Source organism: Lampris incognitus, chromosome 10, assembly GCF_029633865.1.
Source record: "Lampris incognitus isolate fLamInc1 chromosome 10, fLamInc1.hap2, whole genome shotgun sequence".
Lineage (NCBI taxonomy): Eukaryota > Metazoa > Chordata > Actinopteri > Lampriformes > Lampridae > Lampris > Lampris incognitus.
The window spans coordinates 50,553,234-50,571,592 of NC_079220.1; the positions used below are offsets into that span (position 1 = coordinate 50,553,234).

At 45.5% G+C, this 18,359-nt stretch overlaps 2 protein-coding genes across 2 annotated transcripts in view; one reads left to right on the forward strand and one right to left on the reverse strand.

Moving 5' to 3' along the window:
- Positions 1 to 766: 766 nt before the first annotated feature.
- LOC130119974 (neuropeptide B-like) lies at positions 767 to 1,804 on the reverse strand. Its single transcript, XM_056288586.1, has 2 exons — positions 1,556 to 1,804; positions 767 to 895 (listed from the first exon to the last, which is right to left on the reverse strand). Exons 1-2 carry the CDS (start codon positions 1,802 to 1,804, stop codon positions 767 to 769), a joined length of 378 nt encoding a protein of 125 aa, XP_056144561.1.
- Positions 1,805 to 16,259: 14,455 nt separating this feature from the next.
- The window catches only part of rnf213a (ring finger protein 213a), a 54,996-nt gene continuing 52,896 nt past the window's right edge, over positions 16,260 to 18,359 (forward strand). The window contains exons 1-2 of the mRNA XM_056288447.1: positions 16,260 to 16,351; positions 17,375 to 17,495. Of these exons, the coding sequence (XP_056144422.1) occupies positions 16,313 to 16,351; positions 17,375 to 17,495 (160 nt within the window). The 5' untranslated portion in view covers positions 16,260 to 16,312. The remainder of the gene's footprint in view (positions 16,352 to 17,374; positions 17,496 to 18,359) is intronic.

The following is an 18,359-nucleotide window of genomic DNA, read 5'->3' on the forward strand; positions in this document are numbered from 1 at the left end:
CGTGCAACCCCACCAAAATGTAGTTAGTTTTTATTCCTGGCTTTTGCCTCCCCCTGCAGTGTTCACTCTTTAAAACACAAGTTCAGGATGTGTCGCTTTGGATGAGGCGCTGACAATTACAGTTAAGCAATAATAAGGTTTTCCTATTTTAAATTATTTTATGCACTTTTAATTTAAAAAATTTAACTTGACTGATGATTTTTGCTCAGGTAAGGTCACATAATAGGAGAATGTGGGAGGGGAGGGGGGCTCCTTTTCTCCTGCTTCACCAGTTCAACACTGAAATACGTTATGAATGATGCAACAAAATTAAGCCACAGCCACTGAAATGTGTAGAATTTGCACCTCAGGATGTCTTATGATTCTAGATGTAATAAATATCTAATTTAACGATTATTCAGTTGCTTGTGTTGCCGTTTTTCAACGCCAACATATCGCCTACATCCATCCACGAGCGGTGATGCCTAAAATATGAGCTTTTGGTTAATTTCCTGAAATAATGGCTTTTATATGCGAAACAAATTCAATGCCGGGATGCAATATGATTCATTTATTATTGCAAACTTGGGTCATGTATATACATTGTTACACAGTGAACATTATGGAGACAGTGTTGATGGGAAAGTCAGCCCGTAGAATATAGACAGGGGATTTGGTGTCATGGCAGATGCAGAAAAACAAAACTTTCTAGTATAACAGTTTGATTCAAGCATCAGACCAACTCGGTGCTGCCGGCCAGCATCCAGCAAATGACAGGCGACACTGGTCAGTCGTCAGTGCAGTCCGATGGGTCGAGTGTCAGGAAAACCTCCGCTTCACACTGAAATAAGCCCACGCTGTCCTGGAACCGCTCACAGTTGTGCAGGTTCGGCGTAATGTCTTTGATGCAAAGAGGCTGTCGGAGAGAAGCAACAACCACATTATAGGACAAAACCAACATACAGACACCCCACCCCCCCACCCACCCTTTTTAACTCAACTTTGATGACTTGGCCTCTGCAGTCATGATAAATGAGCTTTTTTTTTTATCATGTCTTCATTGTTTGCCTTTAACATGTGTTGTTGGGCTCCATCTAAAGAGCCTGCTGGGTGCTGACTGGACAGCTCCCCCGTGGGTTGAGGCGTATCGCCGCTAAACCTTCCAGTACTGCCTCATTATCCACCGCAACGACCACCAGCATCACCCGTCACTGCACGTTGAAACTACTTTCTCACGCTTTCTCACGCTTTTCATTTGTTCAGCTAATTATCGTTAACGCACGCGCCCCTCTTCTCGTTTACGTTTCATTCTACACAGTCCACTCAGCCAGACTTTAATATTTGATCATTTCTCTCACCCCCCCCCCCCCCCGCTGTAAGAAGACACTAGTTGGGGGTGGGGGTGGGGGGGTTGACTAAATGAAATATGTTCTGAACCTCTGCCGCTATTTCCATACAAAAAAATAAATTACAAAAAGAGTAAAAAAAAAATAAAAATAAATTTAGACGTTTACACCAGCCATTCACGACTCTGATCTAAATTGAGGACCGCGCGCGCGCGCGCGCGCCACCTTACCATGGTCTTGAGCAGGAATCTCAACTTGGAGGCGACGTTATCTGGAGCGGATCCTCGGCTGTCGGGCGGCTCCGGTTGGGCTCTCCTGGTGTAAGGGGCCCTCTGGATCCCGGACAGCAGCCCGGACGCTCTGCCCACGGAGTAATAACCGCCGCGTCCCGCCTGCTTGTACCACGCCTGCGCCGGACCGCAGGACACCAGCACGGAGATCACCGGGAGGAGGAAAGCCAGTTTAAAGGACGCGTCCATGGCGGGGTGGGATGGGGAGACGGGCGTGTCTGTGCGGCGCACGCCTCTCTTCTTCTCTTCTTCTTCTCTTCTTTTTTTGAGCGCAACTTCTTCGGCTGTGCGTCGGCTCCCTCTCCGCTCTCCGCTCGCAGGGCGCAGGGCGCAGGACGCGGCTTCTTATAGGCGCGGCGCGATCGTCGCCCGCGTTTCGTCAACGATGATTCACGTTTCCGCTCATTTCACGTGGAATGGTTGGTTATTATAGGCGATAGACAAGTTGATGCTGGTCTTTATCAGTGAGCACCAAGGTCTGCTGCGGGCGGGGGGGGGGTTGTCGGACCCCCCCCCAAAAAAAGGTCCAATAAGTGTAACTAAGGTGTATTCGGGTTTTAGGCCTGAAATAGCTGTTATTGGCCGACCCTTACACTAAATTACAAGTTTTAGCACACTAAGTAAGTAAGTAACCTTTATTGTCACTGGACACAAGTGCCAGCGAAATTAACCATCAACCCCTCCGTACATATACACAAACATACACACAATATGACAAGGGGGGGGAGACAGGACAGGGAGACACTACGTATGAAATATAGTGTATTCATACCCTGGTGTGTGTTACTACGTGTATGGCTGTAATGCTTGTAGGACTGTTAGGCAAGCGTTTCAGAATCCCAATGCCCTTGGTACATAGGACCAGTAAACTCTCTTGAATCTTGAATCGGACATCAACAACGTGGAAGAATGTGACTGGGAGGGGATGACAGGCCACGAGGAAAACCCATCACTGGCAATTTCTTTTTCCCAGTGTGACAGCAGTGATGCAAGCGACACAACTCGAAATTTGAGTGGTGGCCCCTGCGACATTGTGCGAGACAGGATGTTCTGCAGTGAGACGTGACTTCTGCGAAATTTGAAATTAGGTCCGTGCTGAAAAGGCGTATTCAAAGCTCGGGTAAAAGCACGACTGTCCAGCAGTCTGCTAGGCCTACACTATAATAATGACTACAGCCATACCAACATGTACCCTGGCTCTGCCGAACGACAGAAGCTAAGCAGGCATGGGCTGGGCTAGTACTTGGATGGGAGACCTCGTGGGAAAAGCTATGTTGCTGCTGAAAGTGGTGTTTGTGAACCAGTAGGGGGCAGTATTCCCTCTGGTCCTGATAAAAAAGAAACAAAATCCCAGTGCAGTGATGGCATGGATGTGAACTACTATAATACATCCATGAGTGAGGGGGACACTGTGTTGTAGGAGATTCCGTCCTTCGGATGAGACGTTAAACCGAGGTCCTGACTCCCTGTGGTCATTAAAGATCCCATGGCACTTATCGCAAAGAGCAGGGGGTTCCCGGGTGTCCTGGCAAAATTCCCAACCTGGCTGTCTCCATCTGGCCACCTGATCATCCCCCAATGTAATGGGCTCAATGATTCCTCCCTCTCCACCTCAAGCTGATGTGTGGTGAGCGTTCTGGTGCAAAATGGCTGCCGTGCCTCACCCAGGTGAGTGCTACACATTGGTGGTGGTTGAGGTGAGTCCCCCCCCCCCTTCACTGTGAAGTGCTTTTGAGTATCGAGACAACGCGCTATACAATTGTAATCCATTATTTATTAATCGTGATAACTATAATGCCTACGACTGCTGCATCTTCCACTGGTTTACCACCCGTTCTTGGGGACATTGCAGAAACGCTGACTTAAAAATCAGTCAACTGTGTGACCGCTGACGACCACCGTTTTTAGCATTTCAGCATCACTGTGCGGTTGCCCAGTGAACAAAGCAGTTTAGACTGGTCAAATCAGGACATTCACATTCCTCATGCTACTTGAATGTACCTCTTGCACCCCACATACAAATATGTTCGACTTTACACTTGTCTGGGGTGTATGTGACCTGATTTTATGGACTCAAAGGTGTTTCGTGTGACGCGGTTCTAGAGCTCACAAGAAGCTTTGCAAGAAATACAGTATCGGTTTGGCCATTGCAACTTCTTTTAACCTCAAACAGCGCTGTAGAGCGGCACGGTGGCGCAGTGGTTAGCGCGGTCGCCTCAGAGCAAGAAGGTCCTGGGTTCGAGCCCCGGGGTAGTTCGACCTTGGGGGTCGTCCTCTGTGTGGAGTTTGCATGGTCTCCCCGTGTCTGCGTGGGTTTCCTCCGGGTGCTCCGGTTTCCTCCCACAGTCCAAAGACATGTAGGTCAGGTGAATCGGCCGTACTACATTGTCCCTAGTGTGTGTGTGTGTGTGTGTGTGTGTGTGTGTGTGTGTGTGTGTGTGTGTGTGTGTGTGTGTGTGTGTGTGTGTGTGTGTGTGTGTGTGTGTGTGTGTGTGATGGTTTGGCGACCTGTCCAGGGTGTCTCCCCGACTGCTGGGATAGGATCCCGCGACCCCAGTTGGGATAATTGGCTTGGATAATGAATGAATGGACCCTGTAGAGCCCACGGCTGTAATATTACAACATGGACTTTTAACTCTACTATACAACTCTTTGGAAAAACATTTTTAAAAAAAACAAACTACCTTAACATTCTCGACGGGTCCTATTGTTCGTCCTATCAATCCTGCCGTACGGCTTAAAATCGACGCTGGCGCCATTCATTTTTGCTCAGTGCACGCGCTTTTCTTCCTGCCAAAATGGCCGCGTTAACAAAACTAGTCACGTGACGTCCGGAGCTCTATTGGGGAGAAAAGGGGAAATTGAAGGGAAAAAAACCCAAAAGGTCAATTACACAGTAACGCTGCCCTCTGGTGGATATATGTGAGCATAGCCTCCTGGTGACTACTCATCTCAGTGTTGGACCCCTCTGCATAGTGGACGAGTGGGCATTATCTGAGAGCAGTGCAGAGGCACCGACGATGTAAGGGTAAAAGATAACATAGTACACACCACAGTCTACTGCCAAACAAACAAGCCATCAGGAGTATGGGATTGTGAAGACAGGTTGCACTACAGATGACATACACATAGAGTGTATAGTAAACCCACAGCAGGTTACAGTATAGCTTTAGCCACAGGGGAAGCTCTGCTGGCGTGGCCTTTGTTTGTAAGCTGATGAGTTGGTCTAGATTTCGGCAGCCATACCAACATGTACCCTGACTATGCCAAATGACGGAAGCTAAGCAGGTATGGGCTCGGCTAGTACTTGGATGGAGATCTCCTGGGAAAACTGAGTTGCTGCCGGAAGTGGTTCTGGTGGGCCAGTAGGGGGGCAGTCTTCCCTCTGGTCCTAATTAAAAAAAACAAACAAAACAATAAGTATAAAATCCCAGTGCAGTCAAGTTAATTTTATTTGTATAAATTAATTAATACAAATTTGCCTCGGGGGGCTTTACAGCAACACAACAACCTGTCCTTAGACCCTCGCATCGCATGAGAATCAACTCCCTAAAAAACCCTTTAACCGGGAGAAAAGAATAGGAAGAAACCTCAGAGAGAGCAACAGAGGATGGATCTCTCTCAAGACGGACAACGTGCAATGGATGTTGTGTTTACACAATTTACAGAATACAACTTTGAAAGAGGATAACAAAATTCTAATTGTCTATGGGTGCTGGTGGGGCCCTGTCCGCCCGGGGGGAGGGGGTTTGGTGGTGGGTTGCCTGAGTCGGGAGTGAATTCGGCTACGTTGGTGTATGCTTGGTGCATGTGGCTGGAAGGGGTATCTACCCGGCAGCGGCGCAGTGGGCAGGCCTCGCCCCTACATAGGGTCTTGATGGCCATGCCCCCCCCCCCCCCCGCTGGATAGGTGATGCCAGCGGTGCATTGATCTTTCAGTTGTTGGGCCCGGTTGCAGGTCGGTGGTCTGTGATTGTCGTCTGCGACTTGGGACCTGCTCCTGCGGGCACCCCTTGGATCTGGGGGTTGGTGATGGGGGTGCATACCCGACTTGTGCTTTTGGGGACTGGTTTGTGCTCCTCGGGGTTGTGAATGGCTGCTGCTCTGTGGGCTCCTGGCCCCCCTCTTGGCTCTGTGTACCCCTGGAGTTGCAGTGCTTTGGGCTTCTGCTGTTCTCTTCGTCGTTGGGTGTCTTTTGCTCTGCACTTGCACTGACCAACTATGTTGTTTTGCACGATTTAGGGGTTCGTGGGTGGCTACAGGGAGGCACTAGGATAAGTCTCAGATCTCACCAGAATTCATTGGGACTCACAGGTGGACACTTCACATGTACATACACACTGCTAGCATCTGCCTCACACTCGCTGGAACACTCTCTGGATTACATCCTCCTTAGTCCTCGATTTAATTATGTTTTGCCAAACACACGTCAGCCTCTGTTTCTATGTCTGTGTCTTATCAGAGACACGTGGTCGTTTTTCTTTCTGAGTTTCCTTGTTTCACTTGTGGTGATTGTCCCCCTCTTGGAGAAGCGATGCTGGTTTGGTTGTTTAGTTTACCTGCTGAAGAGAGGGGGACCGGCGGGGCTATAAACTTATAACAAAAACATCCCACCGATCATCCAAAGGACGGAGCTATTATATGCAGATTGCCTTTGCAGGTGGAGAACCTGAACTCCACTTGCATATTCACTCTGTCTAGGACACATTGGCATACAATTTCCCTGTGTTGTATGCCAAGCCTGCTGACAGCACAGGTTTAAAAAAAGGAAGAAAAGATACTATCTCAGTAGAGAATGGCTTGCTGTAATGACTCTGTTTTTCCTGACCGGAGCTTTCTTCTGCATGCCTACCTTGACTTGTTATCGCTGTACCTCTGAATGTTTGCTTGTGATTGTCCTGGCAATGCGCTCCCTGCAGTTATATTGCGTTTATGACATCTGCTCATTCCCTTCCTGCCAGGCCCTCTTTCGCCTGGTGAGAGGTGCTTTGGATTTGCGAGTTGTAAATTTGCTTGTAAATTTTGTGAGTTTGGACTTCATCTTAATCACAACAGCTTGACAGCATCTCATGAAGCTGACGGCTCATCTATTGATGTGCAGCAGACGGTGTGTCGGTGAGCTCAATAGGTAAATGTATAACGTGATGCACTTTACCTGCAAAATCTCACACAGGTGCAGATAGTCCTTTTGAAAGAGAGCATCCATCGGGTCAAACGCCGTACAAGAATATTGTCAAAACCTTCAAGTCTGCTTTCTTTGAGGAGCATCCTTCTCTGCACAGCCTCAGGGTAAGCACACTCTCTCACTCACTCACTCACTCTCTCTCTCTCTCTCTCTCTCTCTCTCTCTCTCTCTCTCTCTCTCTCTCTCTCTCTCTCTCTCTCTCTCTCTCTCTCTCTCTCTCTCTCTCTCTGTCTCTCTCAATCAGACCATGTGACAATAAAACAATTTCTTTTCCTTTTTAACTTGGTCTTCATTGTAAACACATCTTAGTTGTTTGTTTAATACTGACCAACTATTTTCATATACAAGTGTTTAAGTAGCGACGGTGTGTTTTTGAGCCCTGGCTTCCTATCTACAGTGGGTATCATGTCAGAAGTTATTCCACAACCTACAAAAATAAAGTGAAAACAACTGGGAACATTTTGGGGGAAAAAACAACAACAAGTAAACAAAAGAAAAATACAGACGTTACAACAACCTGGTTGCATAAGTGTGCACACCCTTTTATAATTGGGCATGTGGCTGTGTTCAGAATTAACCAATCACATTCAAACTCGTGTTAAATAGTAGTTAGTATACAAGTACCAGCAATTAAAGTGATTGTGATTAACCCCAAATAAAGTTTAGCTGTTTCTGTAGGGGTGGCGCAGTGGTTAGCGCGTTTTGCCTCACAGCAAGAAGGTCCTGGGTTTGAGCCTCGGGGTAGTCCAACCTTGATGGGTCATCCCGGTCATCTGTGTGGAGTTTGCATGTTCTCCCCGTGTCTGCGTGGGTTTTCTCCAGGGGCTCCGGTTTCCTCCCACAGTCCAGAGACATGTAGGTCAGGTGAATCGGCTGTACTAAATTGTCCCTAGGTTTGTGTGTGTGTGTTGGCCCTGTGATGGCCTGGCGGCCTGTCCAGGGTGTCTCCCCGCCTGCCACCCAATGATTGCTGGAAATAGGCTCCAGCATCCCTGAGGGCAGGATAAGTGGTTCAGATAATGGATGGATGTTTGGTCCCACAATGACGGTAGACTGAAGCTGATATCTTGCAGTTGGTCTCTCCAGGAATCACTTATAATTCCATTATAATTATAATTCCATTATAATTCTGTCATCCTCTTTCAGCACTGCATTCTGTAAATTGTGTAAACACAACATCCATTGCACGTTGTCCGTCTTGGAAGAGAGATCCCTCCTCTGTTGCTCTCCCTGAGGTTTCTTTCTATTTTTTCTCCCTGTTAAAGGTTGTTTTTTTTTTTAGGGCGTTGTTCCTTATCCGATGAGAGGGTTGAAGGACAGGATGTTGTGTTGCTGTAAAGCCCATTGTGGCAAATTTGTAATATTGGGCAATGCAAATAAAACTGACTTGACTTATTGTCACAGAATGAAAGCACACCTTAGTGTGTCTGCTGGCTTTCTTACAGTTCCCCACACCCACTCCATGGCCTCTGTTATGCTTTCTGCTTCTGTTATTTCCCGAAAAATGGGGATTTTGAATGAATATAATAGATATCGTGGTTATCAGGCGGAGCAGCCTTGAGTGTAGGGATGGTATGGGTTCTTATCTATCGTGCGCCACTCCCATTCCTGTCTAGTTCATTTCATAAGTAAATCTTTGTAACTGTCCTCGCTGATGCACTCTTTTCTGTATTTTCCCACTTTGTTGAGTATGCTAATGTTGTGTGTGTGTGTGTGTGTGTGTGTGTGTGTGTGTGGGCGGGGGGGGGGGGCTGTGATGGCCTGGCGGCCTGTCCAGGGTGTCTCCCTGCCTGCCACCCGATGACTGCTGGAAATAGGCTCCAGCATCCCTGCAACCCTGAGAGCAGGATAAGTGGTTCAGATAATGGATGGATGGATGGATGGATGGATGTTTGGTCCCACAATGACAGTAGACTGAAGCTGATCTCTTGCAGTTGGTCTCTCCAGGAATCACTCACAATTCCATTATAATTCTGTTATTTATCCTCTTTCAATTTTTATTCTGTAAATTATGTAAACACAACATCCATTGCACGTCCTGTCTTGGGAGGGAGATCCCTCCCCTGTTGCTCTCCCTGAGTGTAAGTGACTGCAACCCTAATGTCTTTTTTTTAACCTACGGGTACTTTTAATCTGAGATAGCTTTACCTATGTATGGGGACTTTTATTTTGAAGAATGTTTTCCTTGCCGTCCGACTAGCGGAAGTTCACGTTGGCTCAATGATGAAAGCAGGTGAAGGCACGTGCATGTGAGATCCCGATATGAAAAGGATCGTAGTGTTCACTGCATAACTCGAGAATTAGCCAACATGTTTGTGATTACTGAAAAACAATTGATTCGAAACTATTGATAAGCAGTTTAAAAGGTCTGAGACCAGAAGACTGTTAGAGATGAAGAGCAAGTTGCAGAGTTTCCGGCAAGTTGCTAGCTGTTCCAAGACGTGTCTCAAGATGGCGCTCTAAGATTTTCCCAGCCCCTGGATAAGCGGAGCGAGTTTTCACGGTGCTCGACCAGAAAGTACCTGTGTGGTGTTTGAAGCAATAAACACACGCGTTTACACTCCCCACGTTTTTGTCTTTGTTAAAAATATAGAGGGCGGCTACAGTGAAAACTCGCTGCTGAGCATCGACGACAACTCGACGCCTCGTCTGCCATCTTGTGCTTCGAGAGCGCCTGAAGTCCCGCCTGAAGTCCATTGGCCCACGTTTGTAACCAGCACTCAGGCAAGGTCAGTACAGTAGGCTACCGAACGCACAGATGCAGTGAGAAGACCTTTTCTGACAAAGGAAAGTAGCCTAACGTTGATATCCACGTATTGGGCTGAAAGTTACCTGAAAATGATTGTGTATTTTCTGATTGTAAAGGGATTTAAAGACTAGTTACATGATCTAAGAGTAGGCCTACAGTTAATTTCATCCCTTAAATTTAGAACTACTGAACCTGTGTTATTGTAAGACGATCGAAAAGGGGAAATTGTGTAATTGTGCTGTACATTGAGATTTGCTCAGTGTTCGTTTGATAGAAATCCTTTAGGTGTTTAAAGTAGTATATGTGCAGTGGTGTCAGTCAGTGCGAAAAGAAAGTCTATATTCACTGAAGTTCAAGCCCAGACTCAAGAGACTCTAAAGTCACAAGTTAATCATACAGCTGTACAAGCCAAACAAAATGTCGATCCCCGAAGAGACATCGGTTGAACACAACAGGTTAGGTCAAGCTCTCGTGAAAGAAGCTTAACAGACAAGGGCCGAGAGATGGATGATCGGGAAACACGCAAAGGCATTTAACAAGGCTTATAACTCCTGGAAGGAGAGAGCAAGAGAAGCTAGAACAGCACTGAAATCATTCTGTTCGCAAGAAGACCTTGATAAAATTGAAAAGGATATTCAAGCCAGGCACAACGTAATAAGCCAACATTATGAGCCCATCCAACGCAACTGCACTGCTACTCCAGATATTGTTCATAAAATGGATGCCTGTCTTGCAATAACTGCAGAGATGTGTGACATTGTAAGTAAATGGCTAGAGGCCATTGATGAGGCCTTCAGTGCCCATCTTGAGAAGGAAAGAGTGAGGATGGTGCTAAATAAGGATGAGTATACATCTGTCTTTGGAGGCACAAATACAGAAACCGTAATCTCGGGGTTATCACAGAGATCAGACAACCACTCAAATGCCTCCTCCAAGGCCTTTAGCAACCACTCAAATGCTACCTCCAAGGCCTCCAGCAAGCGAGCTGATGCAGAAGCAGAACTTGCAGCTAAACAAGAACAAGCTAAGTCCATGCATGAAAACCATACTCAGCGAGCAAGACTTCGTAAACTAGAGACAGATATGCAAGAAGAGAAGACAAAGCTACAGCTGCTACACGCTGAGAAAGAAGTTAGAGTAGCAGCGGTACGGGTGAGAGCATACAACCGTTTTGAAGATGATTCTAAGCACCGCGATGAAGAGATTCTTAACAAAATGCTCTCTGTTCCTCGAAATAGTGAATCGAAAATTCACATAAACCCAGAAATGATGACATTCCAACCTCCGCAAGCACACTCTGAAATACCAGTAACTCAGGAGAAAGGTAGTCTAACCCAAGCAATCATAAGCTTACTAAGTATGAATCGTCTGCCTGCTCTAGAGCCAACAACATTCACTGGTGAACCCTTAAAGTTCACAGACAGCGGCGGGATGCAGTGGCGCCCCCAGAAATGTTTCACAGGGGTGGCCAAATGGGGCCCCTGAAAATCTTGGGGTGGCACACCAAAGCCAAAAGCCATGACTGAATTTCAGGAATTCTATTATGCCGTTGTAGTATATGGTATAGGCTGGTTGAAAACTGTGAAGAAGAGAGTTAAGGAATCATATACTGAAATGCTTTTTCTTATTTTTTTTTACAGTTAATGTTACTAAATATCTGATGTGCATAGACTAATACCGCTACAGTTAACATTTTGAGTTCCACAACAATTCTGTTTTAATGTGTTATGTATATATTGTAACGTGTTAGACGATTCATTGTTATATTGTATATGTGTGACGCAGTGATGGACGATCAAAAGCGGCTGGCTGCACCTAACAGCCCAGCCTACATGGTCAATTATCCTGACAATGGGAAAGCGCAGAAGCACAGACTGGTTGAGTTTGTGACAAAAACGATTGCAGAGCAGCAGACACAGACTTGACATGATGTCTGATGACAATGACTTCGAGGTGCAGGATAGGGCTAGCAAGGCCAGACAAAATACTGATGTGAGTCCAGGATGTACTCAGAGCCAGGTCCCAATAACTAGGCCTGAGGTGAACAGCCAAACACAGACGGGCAAGCCCAGCCATGAGCCTACACGATACCTTTCTAGAGTGAGGAAGAAACCAGATTATTTAAGTGAATATGTATCTGGTGAGGAGAGTGATGATCAGGTACATAGATTACTGTTACAGACTGATGTGTAATGTACCTCTAACATTCAGGGAAGCGGTAACCTCACCTAACTCAAAGGAATGGATTAATGCAATGGATGATGAAATGCAATCGCTCAGAGAAAATTACACATTTACCCTGACCAACTTACCTGAGGGTAAAAATGCAGTGGGGGTTAGATGGGTATATGCGATTAAGAACGATGTTGACGGATCTGACAAATACAAGACACGTTATGTAGCTAAGGGATACAGTCAAAAGATGGGTGTAGACTATGAGGAGACATTTTCTCCTACTGCTAACTTGACCAGTATGAGGGTGCTGATGCAAAAAGCAGTGCAGGAAAACCTGATTTTACATCAGATGGATGTCAAAACTGCCTACCTCCATGCACCAATAGAATGCGAGATTTTCATGGAACAACCAGAGGGTTACGAGGTGAAATCCAGTACAAATGAAAAGTTGGTGTATAAGCTAGAAAAGTCATTATATGAGTTAAAACAGTCAGGCAGGAACTGGAACAAAATGTTGCACGAGTATCTGAACGAAAATGAGTTTTTGCAAAATCCAGCTGATCACTGTGTTTACACAAGGGAAACGGAAAATGAGAAAGTGATAATTATAATATGGGTTGATGACCTAATTATTGCTGCCAGGGATGAAAATGCACTGAAGATTGTAAAGGAGGCGCTCACAGCAAAATTCAAGATGAAAGACTTGGGTAAATTGAAACATTTTCTTGGTATCGATTTTGACCAGTGTGATAAACGTGTGAAAATGTCACAGAAAAGGTATATGTGGGGGAAAAAAATGCTAGAAAGGTTTGACATGCAAGATTGTAAACCTAGAGCAACACCCTGTGAATAAAAATTGAACTACACTAATGATGCAGAAATGTTGAGTGATGCCAGAAAACACAGAGAGATAGTAGGTAGCCTAATCTATCTGACTACATGTACGAGACCCGATCTAAGTTTTGTAGTAAGTAAACTGTCACAGTACTTTACTGAGCCATCAGAAGAGCAACGGATTACTGTAAAACATGTACTGAGATATCTGAAAGGCACAATTGACAAAGAGTTGTGTTACAGGAAATGTGACAATGAGAAACTGTGGCTACAAGCGTAGAGTGATGCAGATTGGGCGGCTGACGTAACTGGCAGATGCAGCACAACTGGTTATTGTATAAGCCTAAATGAAAATGGTCCTTTGGTTTCATGGAAAACCAAAAAGCAGCCCACTGTTGCACTGTCCACTTGTGAGGCAGAGTATATGGCGTTAGCTGCAACTACACAAGTGTGTGTATACCTAGTACAACTACTAGAAGGTATTGACAGACGTCAGAACGCACCACCTAAGGTCTATGAGGATAACCAAGGTGCAATGGCGTTGGCAAAGAATCCTGTAAGCAGACAGAGATGTTAGCACGTTGACATAAAGCATCACTTTGTAAGGTCAACTGTGAATGGTGGAAAAATAGGTCTGGAGTACTGCCCAACAGACCAGCAGACGTGATGACGAAACCCGTAACAAATTTGAAGTTGGTTGTTTGCAAAGTTCGTGTTTGGAGAGTAACCATGTAAGTGAAAGGTTACATGATGCAAGGTAGAAAACCTTATGATGTTTTGAGTTAAGAAGATGAACAATATGAGAGCAAGTGGGAGTGTTGACATATATGAAATGTGTGCTCTCGATTGTAGAAGTGACCCCCATTTCACGCCGTGGCCATCTTGGATTAAAAAAAAACCAAGCGGTGGGAACTTAGCCACGCCCCCTTCTTACTTCATTGAAAACACTGCTGGAAGCAACATGTCGTACTGCTGTGTACCATCCTGCAACTCCTATCGAAGAAGGGAAAGAGATAAATCTGTATATATATGTATATATATATATTCACTAATCTTTCAATAGTGGATAGCTCTGTTCTGACACATCATCTTGATAACAGGAAAATGTGTGGATTTATATTGCTTCCCACATGTATGACATATCCTCATGTGTCCAGTGAGGTTTGGGCGACTCTACCTGGTCATGACTACGACGTGAAGCCCCTTTCTGTGAAAGACCAGCTTGACGCAGTAAAGAAACGCATCACTTTCCTGGAGGACGAAAATAAAAAGCTGAAAAGTGAGTGTTTTGGTCTAGAACGCTTCCAGTGTGCGCCCAATCTGATCAGGTTTTACACTGGTTTTAAGGATTACCACACCCTCAAAGCACTCTTCCTAGCTTTACAGCCTACTGCAGAGCCCATGGTGCGATGGACTCAAATGCAAAGGAACAGCCATAACCTAGAAGACATTTCTGTGTCTGGCTTCCATGCAGAGCATTTATCGCTGATTGATCAGTTTTTCCTGTTCTTGTGCCGTGTGAGGCAGGGCTTTTTTGCTCTGGATTTATCTGTACGATTCAATGTGTCGCCGGCCACAGTCAGCAGGAACTGTACAACGTGGGCCAACTATTTGCTCTTTATGTTAGGGACCCTCCCAGTATGGCCTAGTAGAGCAGCAGTAGACGGGCTAATGCCACCAGTATTCAGAGAATTCTACCCAAACACAAGAGTGATACTAGACTGCACAGAGATCCGCATCAAGACAGCTAGTTCGAAGGTTTTGAACACCATGACATACTCCCATTATAAAAGTAACACTACACTGAAATCCCTAATTGGGATCACTCCCTCGGGGTCAGTTAGCCTGGTAAGTAATCTATACACAGGATGTATTTCTGATAAGGAGATAACTATGAGGTCAGGTGTTCTGGACCTCTTAGAGTCAGGTGATGAGGTCATGGCCGATAAGGGCTTCCTTATCAAAGACCTGCTCGATGAAATAGATGTAAAACTTGTCATCCCTGCATTTTTAGGCCCAAGTGGACAGTTTAGCTGTGATGAGCTCACAGACACACAGAGTATTGCTGGCTTGAGAATACACGTCGAACGGTCAATAAGACGCATAAAGGAGTACCACATTTTTGATGGAGTCATAGCCCTTTCACTAAGTGGAACAGTCAACCAACTGTGGACTGTGTGTGCTCTCCTAACAAATTTTCAGGGACCACTGTTTTAAACCTTTGTTCAATTCACCTGACAAGAAAATAGTGCACACAAACCTTAGCTAGATTGAAACAGATTTAACTTCATTTCAGTACAGTCCCATTTTTTAGCCCACACCTTGAGATGAGCGATCACTATCTTAGTTTAGTAAACAATTGATGATTTGAGTTGGTAGCGAGTTCCAGTTTATTGCTACAAAAGAATGACAGTTGACCCAACATATTTTAGTTTAAAATGAACCAACAGTTTTGTTAAAGTTAAAGGACAAAGAATGAAAATATTGTCGATGGGACAATCTAATGTATAAATATCGAATGTACCGTATAAAAATCAATGAAATGAAAAATGAAATGAAATTGATTTCCGATTGAGTAAGAAGGGGGCATGGCTAAATTCCCACCACTTGGTTTTTTTTTAAATCCAAGATGGCCGCGGCGTGAAATGGCGTATTAACGCAGAAAACGTCATGAGTACATACGGGTACTGTGTGACGAACATCAATAACAGCCAATGAAATGCGCTGGGGTTGACACGTGGTCTGTGCATATATATATAAATTCGTCTTTCAATCGAGGCCCTCTTTCCACATGTGAACCTGGTAAGAGAGACACCTCTCGCTGTACCTCCGTAAAGTTAACAATTATTTCGGTCCAACACTGGGTGTACACGCCAGAATTGCTGTACAATTCAACTCTGACAACATTTATCCGATGAGAGGGTCTAATCAGGGTGTTGTGTTTTTGTAAGGCCCACCGAGACAAACTCGTGATATTGGGCTATACAAATAAAATGGACTTAGGTGTGTCTGCTGGCCTAATTATAGTTCCCTCCACCCCATTGCCTCAGTTATGCTTTCTGCTTCTGTTACTTCCGAAAATTGGGATTGTGAATTAATATTGTAGCGAATTCGGGGGACAACGCAACCACGGGAACTGCCGCGACCGGGAAGCGAACACGTCGCCCGCACCGCAGGAGACGTCGCTAACCGCTTTACTAAACGGTCAGGCCCGCCGGCTAGCGGCCAGCGTGTCTCCTTATCCATGCACGTTACAATATAATAGATGTCGTGGTTATCAGGCGGAGCGGCCTTGATATGTAAATCTATGTAAATGTCCTCGCTGACGGACTATTTTCTGTATTTTGTCACTTTGTTGTGTGTGCGTGCGCGTGTGTGTGTGAGACCCAAGCCTATTCCCAAATGATGGCGTTTACGTTTATTTGGTAAACAGATCCGGACATGGGAGCGACATTGCGTGTTTCATTTGAATCTTAACACGTAACAGTGACATGTTACATTGTTACAAACTTGAAACTTCGAACACCCAGAGTCATCTCAACCCAAGCCGCGCGGCGCAGCGTCCGGCCCCCCGGGACTGTAAAAAAAAAAACGCGTTCCGTCGACGCCCATTTCTAATGAAACGAAACTTAATGTAACCAAAAAAACAAAACGTAAAAATCAACCCCGTCCCCGGCGCTGTTGTTCTCCGGGCTTTTCGGGGCGACGGCCACGACACAACGTGCGGCATTCCCATTCTGCGCAGCTTTGCATTATGGACGACCGAGGGAAAGAAGGGAAAAAGAGAATTCAGGTACAGTTAGAATAGCGTTTACCTTATAGAAAAGGCCGGTGCGAGATTTTGTGTTTTTTTTGGGGGGGGGGGGTCAAGATTCGAGTGTCGGGAGGCAAATTTGTCCCGAATGACATCGTGACTTGAGGTGCGTGTGAGGGAAAGCGCGACTCGAATCGGTGGCGTTTTAATGGACGCGTTATATCGGAGGCGGCTTCCATCACACGCAGCGGGAGCGCTTTTTGCCGGCGGACGCCGCCGTCGCGACCCCGCCGGGCCTCTCAGCCGGTAATGCTGCCAGAGGACGGTAGCGGTTGGGGTTTCTTTCTTCTTCTTCTTCTTCTTCTTCTTCTTCTCTTTTCGTTCCCATTGTTTCGTAGTATGTCACGTCGACTCCGTGTGAAGCCGGGGTCAGGTAGACTTATCAAACTGGTAACGGGAGCTAAAGCAAGCTAGTTCACCTGTCGACTAAGTCGTTCAAAACGTGGCAATCGTGTGGTAGCAGAACACGGAGTAAATATGTGACATATTGCGGTGTGCTTTTTTTTTTCTTTCAAACTTATCCCATAAAAGACGGTGCATTACTTCCTCAACTGTGTTTAGAAAACATCGATCGAGTGGCCAGAATCGAAACAGGAAGTTATTTCCATTACGTAATGTCGACGTTGCACAGCCGATTGGTTGAAGAGTGAAGCCGCTTGTTGTGATTGGTCGTCGGGCGGGGCAAGCGAGAGACGGCGTCGACGTTCGGATGACAAGCGCTTGTGTGTCCCCGATGTGTGTTCTTTTTTGGCGAGTTGGAAGATTGACAGCCGTCAGAATCGAGACCGTCAAAGTTGCTAAATCCGCGCGGCGCTCTGTATAAACCAACAACACTCGTGCGCTCGCGACTTTTGCCACGCCGAGTTGGATAGGCCGACGTGCCGAGTCCGATCAAATGTATTGAACTGCATCACGCCCCGCAAGCCGAATTGAAAGTGAAAGGAGTAAGTGCACGGGACGACTTTCAGAGGACGGTGACGTTTATTTCTTCCCCCCCTGCAGGAAGACGGTCCGAACGTGGAGATGAAGCGGTCACGCCGTGACCAAGATGTCGAAAAGGCAAACAAATCCGGCGACGCACGTAACCGCCAGAGCTCTACCCAACCTCTCCAAGGGAAAACTGGTTAGTTGTCGTCGTCAATTTCAAACCTGGGCTTTGTGTATTTTATTTTGATTAATTAATGTACGATAAATCTACATTTCGATACAATAGCAGGGGTTGCTGAGATTTCGTGGGGGGTGGGGGGAGTGGGGGGGGGTTTCTCCATTCCATATAAATCAGCACAAAACAGTAAGTAGGCCTATTCTGATGCTCGTGGGGTGTCGGTGAGGGGAAAAGATGGCCTGTACATCTCATTTCTTCGGCTGTCTGAATTTTCTATTTTATTCTCTACAGATTTCCTATATTACTTCGTTATATACTCACATGCTACTCGACAATTGATTCTCTGCAGACTATTGACTCATAAATGATCAGTTTTTTTTTTAATGCCCCATGATAATGTTATAAGACTAGTTTCTGATCTCAAGATGGCAGTGGCCCTTCATGGCAACATTTTAGAGTTTCAGATTAGTATTTTGTGTAATTAGTATCAAGAGAAGTCTTTGTGCGTGCTCAATGATCCAGGTAAGAAAATCACAAAGTTGAATCAGTTCATCTGGACGCAACAGTTATTGAGAGAAACGTTTCATCACTTATCTACTCAATTTACTGCAGGTGTCCCCACCCTTATAAAGAATACAGTGGCATAACGAACAAAAACAACAATCGGTTTCATATGCAAATTGCTGTGACCATTAACTAGAGTTACAATGGCAATGTTTCAAATGACTTTATTGGCACGTCATAGCGATGTACATATTGCCAAAGTAAGCATTTAAACATTGAAAAAAGCAAAACATTAATTGGAAAACATTATTGAAAACAAACATAGTACAGCAAAGAAACATAGTACAAAACAAAATAATATACTGTCATTGAGAACAA

Bases quoted from the DNA above. Each gene is read 5' to 3' on its own strand.
- LOC130119974 (XM_056288586.1), bottom strand. From the start codon at position 1,804: ATGGACGCGTCCTTTAAACTGGCTTTCCTCCTCCCGGTGATCTCCGTG. The intron at 896-1,555 runs GTAAGGTGGCGC...TCTCTCCGACAG, and splicing joins GATTCCTGCTCAAGACCATG to CCTCTTTGCATCAAAGACAT.